Genomic DNA, 16,882 nt, shown 5'->3' with positions numbered 1-16,882 from the left:
CCAGATTCAGTTCACACATAAAGACTGCAGTAAACTTTAACAATACAGGCTTGGTTCATTCCCTTGATAACAATCCATCCTTCGAGGATACTAAATCCGCTGATAAAAGCTGCATGCTATTCCATATTCAGTCCTCTTCCATCTGGCAGCTATGATCAGCCTTGAAAGCCAGAGAATAAACACTCTTTTCAGTGTCTCAGATATTGTGCTCATGCTCGACTGCCATTCGGTTCAGCATAAGTCCTGCAATCCCAGTTAACACGAGAATAAAATCTTCAGAGCATGAAAACCTACCAAAATCCTCATTCTCTCGCTGCTGATGGGGGCGACGGAAGATTCGGCCGTGCATCAAGTCATCGAAGCGGGTGGAGCGTTTCAGTGTCACATACGAGGTGCCGCAAACCATAGAGGTGCCCAACGAGAAAATGTAGACGCGAGCAATGGTCATCCAGGAGGTCTGGGTGTGAAGGAAGACGCCATAATGACAAATGAGAGTTGCTGCAACGTCCACAGCCAAAATGGCCACAATGAGTGTCGTGGAAGGGGCATTTCTCCACAGTGTAACAGGGCCATTGGTGTTCAGACGCGTAATGAAGATGAGCCAGTTCTGAGTCAACGCAATCTCGAGAAACAGGACGGCGTCACGGGCGCCAAAATGCTGCACGATACCTGCTTGGTCCCCATGCAACAGCATAGTACCAAGTGCAACCCAAGAACCTATAGCGAGGATGATGCCGAGAATAGTGGAAATACCCCAGAGTCGGTGCAGGTTCCAGTTAACAGGGTCCTCGGCATATGGCGCATGGTCATAGGCGATAGACAGGGTAGCGATGTCGGCAAAGATGGCGATCAGGACCACCAGGCGCACATCAAGGGTCTGGTCCATGATGATGATCCAGAGGCCCATGAAGAATTCAAGGTGGAGCGACAGTGCAATACGGTAAATCACGTAGGAGTACATCCTGTGGAAGATTTGACGAGAACACTTGATGGCGTCAATGATTGCGGAGAGTCCAGGTTGGAGGAATACAATGTCAGATGCAGACCGGGCAGCGTCAGAAGACCCTTCAACCGCAATGCCAGTGTCGGCCTTTTTGAGAGATGGTGCATCGTTGACCCCGTCCCCCGTCATGGCAACTAAGTGCCCACGCTGCTGCAGAATTTCCACAACCTTGTATTTATGCTCCGGAAACACCTCAGCAAACCCATCTGCAGCTTCTACAAAGTCATTGACCTCGGATCCAGGTAGATCACCGGCGCCAGTCACGCCAAGACGTTCCGCATTGTATATGTTAGTGCCCAGTCCAAGTGAACGAGCAGTCTCTCTTGCGATTCCCACAGCATCTCCGGTGAGCATCTTGATACGAAGACCCAATTTCTGCGCTTCTCTAATGGTTTGCTTGGTGTCATAGCGAGGGGGGTCCAGGCAAGGCACAATCCCGAGGATTTCCCATTGCTCACCAGTCTTGCGAGCAACCCCAAGGGCCCTAAAACCACGACTGGCAAATTCGGCCACCTTCTCTCGGTATGCATTCTCAATCAGCTCAGGCACAGGATGATCATCTTGAACAGTGCGCAGGACTGACATTGGTGCTCCCTTCACACAAGTCATTTGACGTCCGTCAAAATCCTGCACAACAGCAACTACTCTCTTTGAGACTGGATCAAAGGGCTTGAAATCGATGGTCCTGTGCGCGTCCATCTGAGCCTTGACGTCTGGGTATCTCCTCAGGCTTTTAATGAAGACACGATCAATAGCGTCAAGTCCCTTCTTCTTCCGACTAGCGGCTAAGCAGGCAGTGAGGATGAGATCATGGATCCTAATCCCTGGAAGAGCGAAAGGGTCACCCAGAGCCAACTTATTGCGGGTGAGTGTGCCAGTTTTATCAGAGCACAATATATTCACACCGGCTAGGGATTCAATGGCGGAAAGCCTCTGAACAATACAAGACTTCCGGGCGAGCTCGGATGCACCGACAGCCATGGTGGTGGTCACAACTGCAGGAAGACCGACTGGGACACCGACAACCGTGATTGCCAGGGTGAACTCCAGAATCAATCGAACCTCGTTGGAGCGATAATATGCAGAGATCCATATCAAGAGCAACGAAAAGCTCACAAGGGTCATCAGAATTTTTGCAATTCCATCCAGAACAACGGTGAAGTGGCCCTTTCGATTGGCTGCTTTGTTCACCAGGGCTGCAGCTTTTCCAACAAACGTCATGTCACCAATATCAGTGACGATCATGAGTGCCTCCCCACGTTTGATGGTAGAAGAAGCAAAGCAGGGATCATTTGAGCGCTTATCCACAGCAAGGGACTCTCCACTAATGGAAGACTGATCAACCTGGAGATGTGCGTCTTTAGACACAATGAATCCATCAGCCGGAACAACAACTCCCTATAGAACCATCAGTACACTATTCTGAGTGCATCGCCTCGGTCGGATCTTACCTCTTCAAGAAACACAACATCGCCAGGAACCAAGTCCTTGACGGGGACTTCGACTGTCTTTTCTTTGCGGATGACGGTTGCAGTGAGGGCGAGGGTTTTCTTCAGAGCATCGACAATGTTTCCGGCCTGGTATTCTTGAATGAAGCCCACAACAGCGTTGAGCAATAGCAGACCCGATATCACGCCAAAGTCAATCCAGTCTTGCAAATAGGCAGAGAGACCAACTGCAACCTATGTGCCAGGACTGTGAGCTTCTGGTCTAGAGAGACGGTTGCATGTAGTTTGTAGGCAATGACCCACTTACCTCCATGACAAGCTGCACAGGCCCGATAAAGAGCATGAGAAATTTAACCACCTTGCTCTGACGTTCCTCTTTCAGAGTATTCCACCCGTGCTTTCGTCGTCCAGCCTCAACTTCTGCATCATTGAGGCCTGTGTAGGGGTTTGTTGTGGGTATTTTTGTGAGGATGTGAATGTCGGTACCAGGGCCGATCGGCAGAACCTCTGGGCCAAGATCTTTGCCATCCTCCTCTTCAAGTTCCTTGATCAGGATGTCCAAGTCGTCTTCTGTGTGGAACCTGGTGATGAGATGTAGATCCTTGGCTTCTATTCCGCCATAATCTCCACCCGAGTGGCTGTTCAGAGCCAGGGCTTCAGAGCCATCGGCATCTTGGGTCATGTTGATCAAAGCACTTTGCTGATGAAAGAATATCAAAAAAGCCTATAAAGAAAAAGCCGTCTTCTGTACCTCGCAGGATAAGAATCAGAAGATGAAGAATATCTCTGTGCAGAAATGATGATAACGAATGAGAACAGATTTGGGAGATGACACTCATCATGGCGACGCCCAACAATTGTGGCAAGGGCCATTGCCTGCCATTCGGAGCAAAGAAAGAAGGTGCCATTCATCCAGCGGTTAATGACGCGTTGGCGTTCGAAACTTACCCAGTGGAAGCTTGTTTAGCCGCGTTCTGACGCGTCATGCAAGAAATCATGGAAAAGAAGCTTCGATGTTGAAGCCAAGGCAAATATAAGAGCAACTTCAAGTATGATGGGTGTTTCCGATACTCCACGGGCTTTCCGAGTTTGGATTTCCAGCATCGAAATGCCATGTACTCCATGGCTTACATCTGATATGATAATTTTTACTTTAAAATGCAAGCCAAGGGTTTTTTCTATCATCTCGAAAAGACATACAGGCCTGATGGAGATGATGGTGTCTTAGGGCATCGACATAGACTGATTTTGAGGCCTAAGGCATCAACATTATATAATCACAGAGACGTCACCGTCGCCATCAATCGAATTTGCAGGTTCGCTTCAATACATTGATTGTGAACTGGATTGCTCTGGACGGAGCCTTGAACTGTCATACCCGACCTGTTCCTTACGTGGGAAATGTTGCCTGGCGACATTTGCGATCCAAAACCCTCAGCGTCTGCGCTGTTCCCACACTACCCAGAATCAACGCCCTGAGCATTCTCACTCGGCGTTTAACACGTTGGTTTTTCTTCTTGAAACCCTTATTGATCTTACTGATAACATCCTGCGTATTGTCATATCAAATCTATGCCATAGGTGGCAGATGTTGCTTAGTGCACTTGTGGTCAAAAGCCTTCAGCGTCTCTTTCGTTCTTCCCACACCATCACCCAAGTTTAACATCCTGAGGATTCTCACTTGGCGTAGCACACGTCGTGTTCTCATTCTCATCCTTGCATCCTCATCTTTTCATCATCTTCTTCGCACTCTTGTCGATCTTCCTCGTCGCATCTGACGCATTATCATATCAGGGTTCTGCCTTTATGTGACGGAGGTTGTCTGGTGTCTAACTAGAATCAGGACTCTTCGGCGTCTTTTGCGTTCTCAGGGCCACTCCCAGAGTTCAAGGTTTGAGAATCTCCACTTAGAATTCCACCTGTTGTTGTTGCTTCTTTGCACTGTTGCTGGTCTTCCTCTTACCACCTTACTTGTTACAAGTCGTCATAAATACCCTCTTTTTTCGTCCTCATAACGACATGGCACCTCAAGAGATCCCGGGGTTCTACTACGGTACGTTAAGCCCGAGATTTCCGCGAGCCGAGATGCACAGACGCTAATCCAACATACAGATCCCGAGAAAAAGAAGTACTTTCAGATTCAAGCGAATCATGTCGCACCTCCAGGAGCATCATATTCCAATGACGGGATCAAAAGAAGAAGGACCGAAGAAAAAGTCACTATGCCGATCTCCAATCAATAGTAAAACAACCATTAACAGTTGCTTCAGAAAGAAATTGAGCGAGAACAGCTCACTCAACGCATCCAGAACGAGAAAGTAAGCAAAGAAGGTATTTTTCGTCATCCATTGATCAATGGAGAGAGGGAGATCGGATCCCAGGCCTTTTCACCTACAGCCATACAAGACCAGCAGGCCCGAGCCTTTGCAAGTCAACTTCGTCGAACGAAGCTGTGCAAGCTAAAGGGCTGGGATTTTGACCTGTCCATTAAGTCTTTGGTCCAGAATCCTTGGACAGGAGATGTTTTTACAGGTTCGCCTTCCTTCCAAATAACCGTGTTGACACGACCCATGGATATTAACCTGTTGAATAGCTGGACAAGACGGCTCTCGTGGGGTCCTTTTGTAGGTTTCTTATTCGTTCCGTTCTCGGCCCACAATCACTGACAAGGTGATAGCACAACATGCGCAGATAAGGACTTCGAAAGGCGGACCTTTGAGCAAGGCCGTCTATTCCTTACCATGGAATCCACTGTACGCAACCTCTATAAATCAAACACATCCACCCACTGACATACCTTCATCAAAGATCTCCTCACTCTCCCTAAGCTCCGCAGGATATATCCTGTAAGCTTCAACATGGGCCCAATATGCTTCTTCATTACTCATACACTCCTAGGATAACAACAGAGAGCCTGAGTGGAGATTCATGGCTGATCCCCCACAGAATTGAGGAGAACGGAGACTTAGAAGTCAATGAGCAATCTGGTACGTGGCACCCCTTAGAAGGCGTTCGGTTCCCTGGACCCCGAACTCATGAACTGCCAAATGCATCAGGTCATGCCGTACCAACAGCAGCTGCCAAGGTTCAGTCAACGCTATTCTGTTCCGCAGCCTGTCCCACAAAAGAAAAGGCTCTATTTGCTGTCGGCACCTCAGAGGGTCTTCACACTCTTAATGGATCGCGTGACCGATGGTCATACTCAGACATACCATTCCCCCAAGAAGGAGTGCAGAAATTTAACCGGAAACCCGATAGCTCGCATGCATGCGTCACAGCTGTTGACTGGCTTTCCACGAATGTCATCGCAGCGGGCCTACGGGACTCGACGGTATTCTTGCACGACCTGCGCAGTAAAAGCAGTGCTGCACGGCTACAACACCCACACACCGTTTCGAAGCTTCTCAAAGTCGACGAGCACCGGATTATGGTAGCAGGACATGAAATTGTAAGATCTCTCCTTTTTTTTGCTTTAGTGGTTACTGACTCCAAAACCCAGCTGCAATTGTACGATGTTCGTTTTGCCCCAAATGGCTTGCAGCGCAGACCAAATCCGATCGCCAAAACCCACACTGCAACTCGGCCATGCCTTACCTTCCAAGGCTACTCACCGGCTGCAGTGCCGCAGATGGACATCAGCTCTGAGCTGGGCCTTCTTGCGAGTGGTAAGGCAACATTCTTGAAGCTTTCTTTGTAGGAAGTATATCTCGCTGACAAGATTTACAGGCTCGGAGAATGGGAAGGTGCAGCTATTCTCGTTGAAGACAGGGACAGAAGTGGCCTCCCCGTTCAGGGATCATGACTACTCGCACCCTATTGAGGCTCTGCTTTTTAGCAATGCTCATGAGCTCTCTGCGGGTGGTTCAGGGGTACCGAGCCTTTTAATTGGCTCGAACAAGAGGATTGATGAGTGGAAGTGGTGAGACACGCGGGATCTCATCTTTCTTATTCTTTGATTATTCTTAGCATATCCATAGCACTCACATGATACCAAGCATTTGCGGATTGCATATTTCCAGATTATCATATTTCCTATTACTAGATAATTCACTACAGCCTTTTAATTACCCTCGTCACTCTCACTTAATCCTTTGTTAGAACTCCGGCTATATCTCACTTACCTAGCAACAATACCTTGCCTCAAAGGAACGCACAGATGCGCCGCAGGTTCAGTAAGAGAAAGGTCAGGAAAGCATCCGATAAGGGCATTGCGTCCTTCTCGCTTCCTTCCATCGATCAGAGGACTCAAATACCGAATATATTGATACAAAGAGAAATAAGCCCAAATCTGCAAGCCAAGCGCCTCAGTCAGCAATGACCCTCTAACTGGAGGCACTTGAACTATTAAGTGAGTATATCGCCCTCGGACCTCCCCTGATGGATTAGGCCTCATGGACAAGAATAATCTGAGGGGCCTGCGACCTCAGTCTAGAGCATAAACCTGGCCGCAGTCTTGGTGTCTTCTCCTTGTATTTAGGGCATCAATTTAGCATGCATGGAGTCAGGCACCCATGAATTATAGTATGAGCTTTGAAAACTAAAAGGGACATAGACATAACGAAACGGGTATAATTCATTCGCATCTAAGATGCTATGCAACCTAACCAACACCAAATGCATAAAGGAACAGAAACCACTCGTCATACTCCAAATAGTGCAATAGACGAAATCACCTTAATCCAGACCACCAGCTAGCCACTCCCCGACTTCAACGCCAATACCCTTGGCCAACTCGCCTATCCAATCTCCAGAAACATTGACACACCATTTCTCTCCTGCATCTGCACTGGTGTTTCCACTTGCTGTAGTACCAAGCCCACCGTGGTGGCCCGAGGCTGGGACAACCAAACGCAGGCGGCGGAGTGTGGCCAGTTCGGCGTAGATGTGATCGGCAACTGCGCCTGTACGGATTGGGTTCTCGGGGGGATTGGGGTCGATGGCGTGGTAGATAGCTAGGAGACGCTCGAGTGGGAATGGGCGCGCTGTGAGAATTGTAGATGGGCCTGTTATACCGGAGCCACCTCCCATGGCAGAGGTGGTGGCTGAAGAGGTAGCAAAGGCGGAGGAGAGGGTAGATTTTGTGATACGGGTCTTGGTCCGTTTACCCTTCTTGTTTGGAGTTGAAGGGTCGTCGTTGGCGGCTTGTCTGATTTCTTCCGCTTGGGCTTGGGAAAGGACCTTGAGACGGCGGCGGTGGTGGGCACGCTTGTTACGGGCAGATAGCGAAGAGGAGGAAAATTTGGAGAAGAAGATCGTGTCCAGGCGTTGTGGGGTATGTGATGCGACGTATGCCGATGTTAAGATTAAAGTCGAGAAGTATGGCAAGGAGGGCAGTCCTGAACGGGGAACGCCGGTCGACAAGGGCTTCCGAGATGTCGTGCTCAGGGCAGAAGTGTCCTCGGGCACGATGCGATGAACAAGGGCTGATTCGCCTTGGTGTCTGAAAAGTGCCCTTTTCTTAACCAGAAGTCGCGCAAAGTCCCACTCGGCATTGCCAGGGGGTACTTCGCCCTGCACCACCGGAGCCACGAATTGGGGCCATAGCCTCTCGCAAATAGATCGGAAGTTCTGGACCGAGCCAGCTGTCGGTCCAACCAATGTATCATAAATTGTCGAAACAAAGTGTGGGTATACACGAGAGATGATATCCTCAGGCAGACCTTCAATCGTGGGCGCGGGGGAAGCCATCAAGATATCAATCATCTCTTTACGAGTGTATGGCGGGAAGCTCACATGGGGAACAGATGCATTCTGGAGGAATAGTGGTCGTGGGGTCGAGCTCAGGACTAGCACGACACAAAGCGATGGAATCTAGGAATCCGTTAGTGCTGGCCAAAACTACACGAACCCTGGACGGTCTTCAATGTGCACTTACAATTTCTCCAAGTCGAGCCAGCGCCGAAAGCAGGGTTGGCGGCGCCTCTCTTTGCCTATCAATCTCATCCAACACCAAGACAAAATTTCCTTGTTTCTCTGCAGGTCTCGCGGCCAGACATTCCTCCAGGAGAACAACCAGAGTACTAACGTGCTCGCATCGACCCTTGCCGAACTTTTCCCACTCGTCTTTCTGGCCAAATGCCTCCAGTGTATTCCAAAGGATCTTCGTCAGCAGATGCCGGCCGGTAATGCATTCGGTGCTTCGAACAACAGCATGCGGTGCTTCAAGGGCAGCAAGAACACCCCGGACAATTGTCGATTTGCAGGTCGCGGAGACACCATGGACAACTACAGTCGATGGATTTGGCAGTTGTGGCTGCAGTGTAAAATTGATCAGTTAGCAAATTGTCGCATGGCTTGTGATCAGCTGCGGAGCACCTCGAATCCGCGGAGAAGAACTTACATGAAGCAGACTGGCAAGTTGTCGCGCCTGGACATCCCGACATGGCCATTGCGCGCTCAGAGAGCGAGCAACGTCGACGGGCTGCATGAAGCTTGGGAAAATCGAAGTTTCTCACGCTGAAATGCAATGTTGTTTTGCAGGGTTGAATGGATGCAGACTGGGGATCCAGCTTGACTTTCCCAAAGATCCATTAAAGTCACGTGGTGCCGCGACGCGTCGATAAGCTTTATCACGACGTGAAAGGATTGTGGATTTTGCGTATTCGTGGGGATTTTACTGATTTCTACTATTGAAACAAGATTGGGGGAAATGAATTCAATTCCCGCAGCTACGAATAAAACGGGGTAAAACGTATTGAAGGATGTACATGGATTGCGGCCAACAAGATCAACTGGGGAAGAAGGTGTACCACCAGTGTCACCCAGTCCTGACAAGGACTCAAAGCTAGTTATTTAGTTGCGCCCCGAGTCCTCCATGAACACATCTCCAAGTGGAGTCCCCATTGAACAGGAGCCTTGATCACTCAACGCTCGATTGTCGTTCAGTGTGCGCAGGCCTACACAGGACCGAACAAATGCGCTGTCAAATCAATGAAACGCAATGCTTGGGAAACGACATGTTGGTAAAAATGAAACGAGAAAAATTGAAATCAGAAATGTGAAATGGGGAAGGAAATAAAAGTGATGTGTAAAAACAAGGGCAGAAAAGGAAATGGATTCCCAATGCATAACACACTAAAGGCAGCAACGAGTCTCGTCGCCAGCTATAAGTGTCAAAGCATGAAACCCACTGAAGGGCAGAGGTACAATGGGGTTGAAAATGGGGGGAAAGAGTCAAGCAGGAATTCGGGCTGTTGCAATGGATGGAAGACAGAATGCAACAAGTAAATCTTGCCATGTGATGAAATGGACATGACGCATTGCTTCACACAGGTAGAAGGAAATCACTGTGTCAAAAGAGACGAATGGTCCACGAGAAAAGGAAGAAAATGCAGCAAGCAAGAGAATCATGGTATGTGCAGCCGAGCCACAGTCTGATGATAATCTTGAATGGAGATCCGTGAAATCATGAAAAAGAAATATCGTGGTATCGTGTCGATATGAATACAAGGGGAAAGGGATGAACGGTATTCACAGAAGAAGCTTTCCGATCCCCCATTTAGAAGTAGTTGAAAGAGTCATCGCTGGTCGGCTCGAAGGGTGGGCGCTGGGAGTCGTAAGGCGGATTCTGCGGAGCAAAGTTGGACGACGGCGAAACAGGAGCGGGGAACATCAGAGAGTTCTCATTACCTCCGCCCGGGGGAGTGTTCGCCGTGGAGCTCGATGCAGGGGTGGGCGGGAAGGTTTGGAGAACGTAATCATTGATACCGCTAGGGGCCATCTCATTTTTCTTGGGCCGGGGGTTGGCAAGTTGATTAGTGCTGTTGATCTCGCGCAGTGTGTGTTCGCTGTTCGTGCGGGCATGAGTCTCCGCGGCAAGAATCTTGCCGGCGATGCGACGCCCGTGCGGGGTCTGACGGATAGTAGGAAGGACAGGGCGGATAGCCTCGATGATCCGATTGCACGTCTGCGGATCCGCATTGTCCAGAGCCGTCTGAATGACATAGTTGCCATACTGATGACGCAGGCAGTCTGCAAACATATCGCTGTTGATCATCTCATCAATCATCTCACGCCGAACGGGCTTTGAGCATGTGCGCAAGCATTTTTCAACTACATTGGAGCTGAATTTATGCATGGCCAGCTTGATCACGTTGCCAAGGAAGCCCTGACAGATGGGTGTGGTGAAGCTAGGCTCGTTAAGATCCAGGATGTATTGGACCACATAGTTTCCGAAGGGGTCCTGAACAAGTTTGTAGGAGTGATCGGTGATCTGAGCAACCAAGTGTGCCTTCTGAGCGCCCGACGCGTGGTCAATGCAGCGCTGTAAGACACAGCATCCATGACGGTGGGTGCCGACTACGATGCACGCACCGCCAACAGCCTCATAGATGAAATCAGCATCCTCAGAACGGAGGCGATTGAGGCATTTCTGAATAACGTGATTGCCATTGAGGTCCTTAACCAGATCGACAACGTGGTCAGCAAGTGCATCGATCACAGTCTGGGTCTGCTCATGGGTTGAGATGGTCTCAATCATTTTCTGGAGCGCACGTGTTCCATGCTGGTTGAATGCAATGGTGACCAGCTGTGGAGCAGCATTGTCAATCAAAACAGTGCGCTGCTCATCATTGGCCAGGTCCAAAAGTTTCTGAACTAGGTAGTTGCCAAACGGATCCATCATCAAGTCGGTCACATGCATGTAAGTCTCACTGAAGATAAGCTGGACATTCTCAGGGTTATCATCATCCAACTTTCGCTGCAAGAATCGGCATCCATGTTGGTCCTTGCACAGACTGTACAGCTCGCCCTTGTAGTGCTCTAGAGGGTGAATGAATCGATTCTGCTGCTGGCCATCGAAACGATTCTGCTGGGAGATCTGCTGGGAGACATCTCGGCTGATCTGATACTGGGAGGCCTCTCCCTCAGTTGCACGTCGAAGACTGTTCCCACCGCGGATTGGGACATCGTTGGTACGATAGCCATTGCTGGCAGGGTTAGGATAGCCACCGTAGGTGTTTGGATCAGGGAAATTTGGCATGATCTGGCTGGGATGGGCACCATAAGCCTGCATGCCATGGTTGAATGCGGGGAATGGCACGCCAACTGGGGCAGCAGAGCCGTTGATACCGTTAATGCCGTTGTTGGACATGGGCGAAGTGATCTGAGGGCCAAAAGGCGCAGCGCTTGCCTGCAGCATTGTTTGACCAGGCTGGTTGTTGTGGTTCGGGGACTCTGGAGATCCTCGGGTCTGGTGGGGGTGAATACCGTTTGGGATGCGTCCAACGCTAGCATTGCTAACACTGCTAGCATTACGGTGATGAAGGTGATCAGCGTGGGTCTTGGGCGGAGTAATAGCAGCGTCGAAGCCAGTACCCCTGACGGTAGGTACATCATTGGTCGAGTACGACACCCGGGCACTGGGGCGGCTGTGGGAGGGGACCGGGGTCATAGCGTCGTCGGAGCGCTCATTGGGGAAAACCAAGCCACCCTCAAGAGAACGGTGAGCTTGGTGACGATGAACAGAGCTGTGGTCATCTGTCTGACCTCCCAGACGATCCAGGCGCATAATATCGTTGAGGCTCTGGGGCATGCTCTGGTGGGAAGAGCGGCTGCGGTTGTGGTAGGAATAAGTCTCATGGTTTGAATTACGAGAGTTTGCCAGGTCATGAGCATCTGGGTTGGCTGCCAGCTGAACAACGAAGTTAGAGCACGTCCTTATAGAGAGAAAGACTGAATGAGTCTTTGGCTTACAATGTTGGAACCCTCGCGGCGGAGAGTTGGAAATTTGTCATCGGGTTCAGTCATTCTAATATAGCCTTTGATGTCGGGAGTAGACAGACGGGGTTCATCCTTGGCAAACGATCTGTCATCGTCATGGAAAAAGTGCTTGACAGCAGAGAAGGAGTCGAAGCCGGAACCAGCATTATGGCCAGTCATATAACCATTGGTGCTACCATTAGTATTGCCATTCATGTGGCCATTCGCGTGGCCATTCATATTGGGCCGATATTGATTGTAGTGGTTGTTAGAAGGCATCGAGTTGCGGTGTCTAATATTAAGTTAGCCACATGATTCGGTATAAATTGAAGTTGGAGGTTAAATCATGGGGGGAAAAAAGAAGAGAGAAAAGAGAAGAAAAAAGCGAACTTACGATGGGCCACGGATAGTTGAAGAATCGATGGTAGAATCGAACAGAAAGCTGTCCTTCTCGGAATTCCGGCGAGACCCAGGAAGGGAGTGGACAACAAAACGATCCACGGACTGGGCGTGCGAGTGACCAGATTGAGGAGCTTGAGGAGAAGTAACGTTGGAAGGCGCAAAAGCACTGAAGAAACCAGGAGATGAAGTCACGCTAGTGGATGGGAAGCGTGCAGATCGTCCTGCACCAGACAAAGTCGGCTCACGATACTCGGGAGGGGTAGTCGGCTCGCTGGCGCGGCCAGCAATACCAGCCTTGGCAAGATCGCGTGCAAGCTTATCCATCTCGATCTTCTCTTTTTCGTGCTGAATATCAAGTAACTTCATGTCTTCTTCAAATCGTCGTTTTTGCTCACGCATATACTCAATATGCTGTCGCTTCTTCTCAAACTGTGGGTTGTCAGACGAAACTCTAGACAGAAAGACAGAATGGATGAAAAGGATGAGGTGCAAGGTGGTGATAGGCCTGGTAAAGATGGTGACGTGTCGAGAACACGACCCAGAATGATCAAGCTTGGTTATAGAAAAGAAAAAGAAGATGAAAGGGAAAAGGAACTGGAAATAAAGGGAATTTGGAAAGAGGGCTGAGTGAAGCAAAGGGATATGCGTAGAAATCAACGGGAGAATCTTGTAATGTGCAGGAGCAAGGTGAAGTACGATCAACTCCTTCAATTTCATATGCCGACTTAGAAAGTGACAGAGAAAGTTGAGTGAATTTCGGTTTTGGAGTTTGCTTAGCCCAGAATGTCCTTTTTAGGCAGTATACCTTCAAAAAGAGAACTCAAAAGGGTGCAATGACACCAGGTAGACATTATTGAGTGCCTAATCCCGAGTCTATGCGACGTCCCTTGGATCTGTTTGACGGCGGTAGGCAATGGTGATATGCAGCCAGGGTGTAAAGAGTTGGTGGTGGTGATGATGGGTAAAGAGAGGGAAAGACCAAGGGCAACAAATTAGACAGGATTATGAAATTTAGGGCATCGATTGATTGACACAGACAGAACTTGAGGTCCAGGCTACCCTGACCACAAGTCATTCCCGTTGTCAAATCAGACCGACACACCTAACTCCGGTCTATGCAAACAAAGAATAGAATTTATTCTTTATGCATAGCCCCTGCACCAATCTGTGGGTTTGTACGAATCGGCCAACGTGCAAATTGAACAGCAAAAAAAAAAAACAAAGGAAATATTTGTACGCACCGATGACAGCAGATCCAGGGGGTCGGGCATCGGAGTAGATCCCTGGTTGAGGAAGTTCCAAGATGAAAGCTTGCTCGAGTCTGTGGTGAATCGACGTTGCAGGTTGGCGCGAACATCGCTAGGCGGTCGTGAAAAGCCGGACCCGAAGTTGGAACTCCCAGGTGAGAGGGGGTTATAAGTCGATTCAGACGGTGGAGAGCGCGGGGAAGGAAATCGCAGCTCATCGAGGCGTTCGCTCAGCCCGTTTTTGAAAGCCATGATGGGCAGAGCAGGCAATATGTTCCACTATAGACATCCAACGTCTGGAGTCAGCAAAAGTTCTCTTGACGTTCGTCGCAGCCTGCAAAGTGCTTTTTAAGACATTGGGGTACAGCAATGACAGCGTCCCCCAGCCCCAGATGTCCACACCACGAGGGATTCGATGGCAGGACAAGGGGTACTTTTGACAGGTGTGTGGCCGAGCGGTGTGGTGTGTCGCAGGCTAACCTTAAGTAAGGGGGGTCAAGAGGGGCCGGAGGGGTGGTCGGAGATGATCTGCGCAGAAAGGATCCCACTCACACAATGAACGCCTCGAGAGAAGGAGATTGATGACGATCAGAATCCAGCAGTCCGCTAGGTAGGTAGATTCATCTATAGGTAATTTTGTGCGGCGAGGGAAAAAATCAACAAGCGCTGATGTACCTAGAAAATGCGGAGATCAGCCGCAGGGAGTCGCAGAGTGGGATGGAGCAACTTACCGCCAAACCCTCCACTTAGCGAAACACAGCAGTCCGAACAAACGAGTGTGTTCACAAAGACAATAGTACAAGGGACCTAACGATATGCCAAAGGAAGGATACAAGAACTGTTGTACAGGGAGATGGTAGGGAAGGAAGAAGAAAGGAGGAGAGGCTGGGAGAGAAGGGGAGTGATCCAGAGCGGGGAGTGTCTTCGCAACCCTAATCGGGAATGGCCGTACGAACTCCCTTTTTTCTTTTTCTTTTTTTCTTTTTCTGTAAAATTGATTGGGCTCGCTTGTGTAGGATTTCTTCAAATTAAACTACAGCTTTAGGGTTGGTGAAAATCTACAATCATTTAGCTAGTTTTCTTTGATCTTAGTAGCCGACCGTGTTTGTCACCAGTCTCAGCTTAACCCATATCATTGGCTTCGATGCCCCCAAAATCGCCCCCATCGTGACCCCAAACATAAGTCATAGCGACTTGAGTAATATTTTCCCCCCAAAAAAACCAGCAAATCCCTTTGAATCTACCAGTGCGAAATTTGACGGCCACAGCAGATGATCGAACACAGTTACTCGGGATTTATTCGGGGCCAAGGCATGATTGGAGAGGCTGCATCTGTACCACCAAGATGCAGCTATCTTTGCGCCCCCGGGGAGAGTCCAGCCCGGGGTATATGGTCAATAGCTATGACAGAGGCTCGATCCCTCTTTCTGGCCTTGTTTTTTGTTTTGTGTCTTTTCACTTCAATTCTGTAGCGGACTGGGAGATGATTAATTCTGTTGTACCTTCAAATTTTCCGATGACTTATTCTCTTTTTTTTTCTTTGCCTCCTATGGCGCAAAAGCTATGGACTCGACTTCGATCGCGCAAGGGGGTAGAGGAAAGCGGAGAGAAAAGAATGCGCTGTTCGCGAGCGTGGCAGCTGCAGATGCATGATTCCATGCCAATTGAGCAGCCACTGTATCATTTTAGGCGAGTGGAGACGCGGCGAGTGGTGCTGCGAGGTTGTGACAGCGGATCGCCCTCTAAGATGGTTAGCCACCGCACGGGGCGACTAGTACCTGGATCGGACAAGTTTCGGTGGGAACAGATTTTATCGTTACGGAGTACATTTTGCGGAGTCGAGAATACTTTATTCATGATTTTACTTGTTTCGAATATTCTGTTGAAATAAGGATTTTTCTCGAACCTGGGTCTTATCGCGTGTCCGGATGGTTCGCGCCGCGGCCATTTGGCGCGATTCCCAAGGTTCGTATCATCTTCTGTCCGGGTAGATCCATGGTTCCGGCCTTCAAACAAAAGCTGGCCTTTCTCTTCAACCATTTTATAGTTGCAATAATCCTGAACACTGGATCTGGATTATTCGGGTTTTCCTTTTTTCCTTTGTTTGAGAATCAAGTAGGCACATTTCCTCCGCTACCGATAAGGACTCGACTGGCGAGATGAGCGGTGAACGTGATACAAGCCATTGGCGCTGATCTTATCCTTTAGAGCCCCTGATCCACCGAATGACGAGCATACCACCACTGATTGTGGAGATCCTGCATCAAATAAACCCCAATCTTCCCTTCTCGGAGAACGGATCTCCAATCATCACGGACCACTTGTTGCCCCTCTTACGGTTATTCAAGTCATTATTTGATTTTCATATGATTTGACCTTTAGGGCTGGAGTCTTTTCCGATTCTTCATCCGAGAGCCAGGGTCTGTGCCCCAGAGAGGATTAATAATGCCAGAACGCGATCATCTCCACGAAATGACACATACACTTCGGAGACCACTAGTGCCAACGCTAGTCCGATTGCCGAAGGATTGATCCGTGGCCACCGAAGCCAGGCGTGCTTTAGAGGCCCAAAGTGACCAAAGATTGGTCTTTCATGCCCAATGCCCAATTCGCGCCTCGACCGATTTGCATTGTTACACGGTTCTGGACGGGAATCCTCTGCGTATTGACACGAGATCACAGGGATCCTCTGATATAAGCTCAAATCAACTTCGATATGCATCGAGAAAGGCATTTTGGGTTGGTTGACCCATTGGCGAATCAATTCCTGAAAGGGACATGCCCCGCTCCAGGACTCCCAAATCCCTGCAACGGCACCGTCTAGAACCATAGCCGCGATCGATGCTATTCGCAAGGGTTGCACTTCGGCCCGGTTCTATCATCTGCCACGTGCATATTACTTCCTTTGTAATGTTGATTCTCATTTTAATCCGTGGAGTACTTCTGATGGAGCCCGTATCTGACGTAGCCGCCTGCATGAAGGTATGACCCGTAAACGATTCACGAAGCACTCGCATTGTGGGTTTCCGGGAAATAATTCTTTGGGCATTAAACCCCACGGTCACCGTTACTTTAGCTCGAGT

General features: G+C 49.3%; 4 protein-coding genes across 4 annotated transcripts; 1 reads left to right on the top strand and 3 right to left on the bottom strand.

The window, feature by feature from the left end:
• Nucleotides 1–196: 196 nt before the first annotated feature.
• N7484_006533 (plasma-membrane proton-efflux P-type ATPase) lies at nt 197–3,133 on the bottom strand (the record flags this gene model as incomplete). Its single annotated transcript, XM_057116951.1, has 3 exons — nt 197–2,401; nt 2,455–2,685; nt 2,759–3,133. 3 exons carry the CDS (start codon nt 3,131–3,133, stop codon nt 197–199), a joined length of 2,811 nt encoding a protein of 936 aa, XP_056972834.1.
• Nucleotides 3,134–4,470: 1,337 nt separating this feature from the next.
• Nucleotides 4,471–6,374, top strand: N7484_006532 (uncharacterized protein; the record flags this gene model as incomplete). The annotated part of the gene is made up of 10 exons (XM_057116950.1): nt 4,471–4,504; nt 4,564–4,667; nt 4,722–4,983; nt 5,045–5,075; nt 5,129–5,204; nt 5,260–5,297; nt 5,350–5,438; nt 5,508–5,899; nt 5,951–6,116; nt 6,178–6,374. 10 exons carry the CDS (start codon nt 4,471–4,473, stop codon nt 6,372–6,374), a joined length of 1,389 nt encoding a protein of 462 aa, XP_056972833.1.
• Nucleotides 6,375–7,125: 751 nt separating this feature from the next.
• Nucleotides 7,126–8,881, bottom strand: N7484_006531 (origin of replication complex subunit 5 family protein; the record flags this gene model as incomplete). Its single annotated transcript, XM_057116949.1, has 3 exons — nt 7,126–8,262; nt 8,327–8,704; nt 8,792–8,881. Coding segments are annotated over 3 exons (1,605 nt in total), but the record flags the coding sequence as incomplete, so codon positions are not given.
• Nucleotides 8,882–9,949: 1,068 nt separating this feature from the next.
• On the bottom strand, nt 9,950–14,051 carry N7484_006530 (uncharacterized protein; the record flags this gene model as incomplete). The annotated part of the gene is made up of 4 exons (XM_057116948.1): nt 9,950–12,082; nt 12,145–12,442; nt 12,545–12,981; nt 13,794–14,051. The coding sequence occupies 4 exons, from the start codon at nt 14,049–14,051 to the stop codon at nt 9,950–9,952; spliced, it is 3,126 nt and encodes a 1,041-aa protein (XP_056972831.1).
• Nucleotides 14,052–16,882: the final 2,831 nt, after the last annotated feature.

This window comes from Penicillium longicatenatum, assembly GCF_028827895.1.
Source record: "Penicillium longicatenatum strain IBT 33135 chromosome Unknown contig_3_segment0_segment0, whole genome shotgun sequence".
NCBI classification, from domain to species: Eukaryota; Fungi; Ascomycota; class Eurotiomycetes; order Eurotiales; family Aspergillaceae; genus Penicillium; species Penicillium longicatenatum.
Note: the sequence above shows the minus strand (reverse complement) of the source record. Positions and strands in the feature narration are given on the sequence as shown.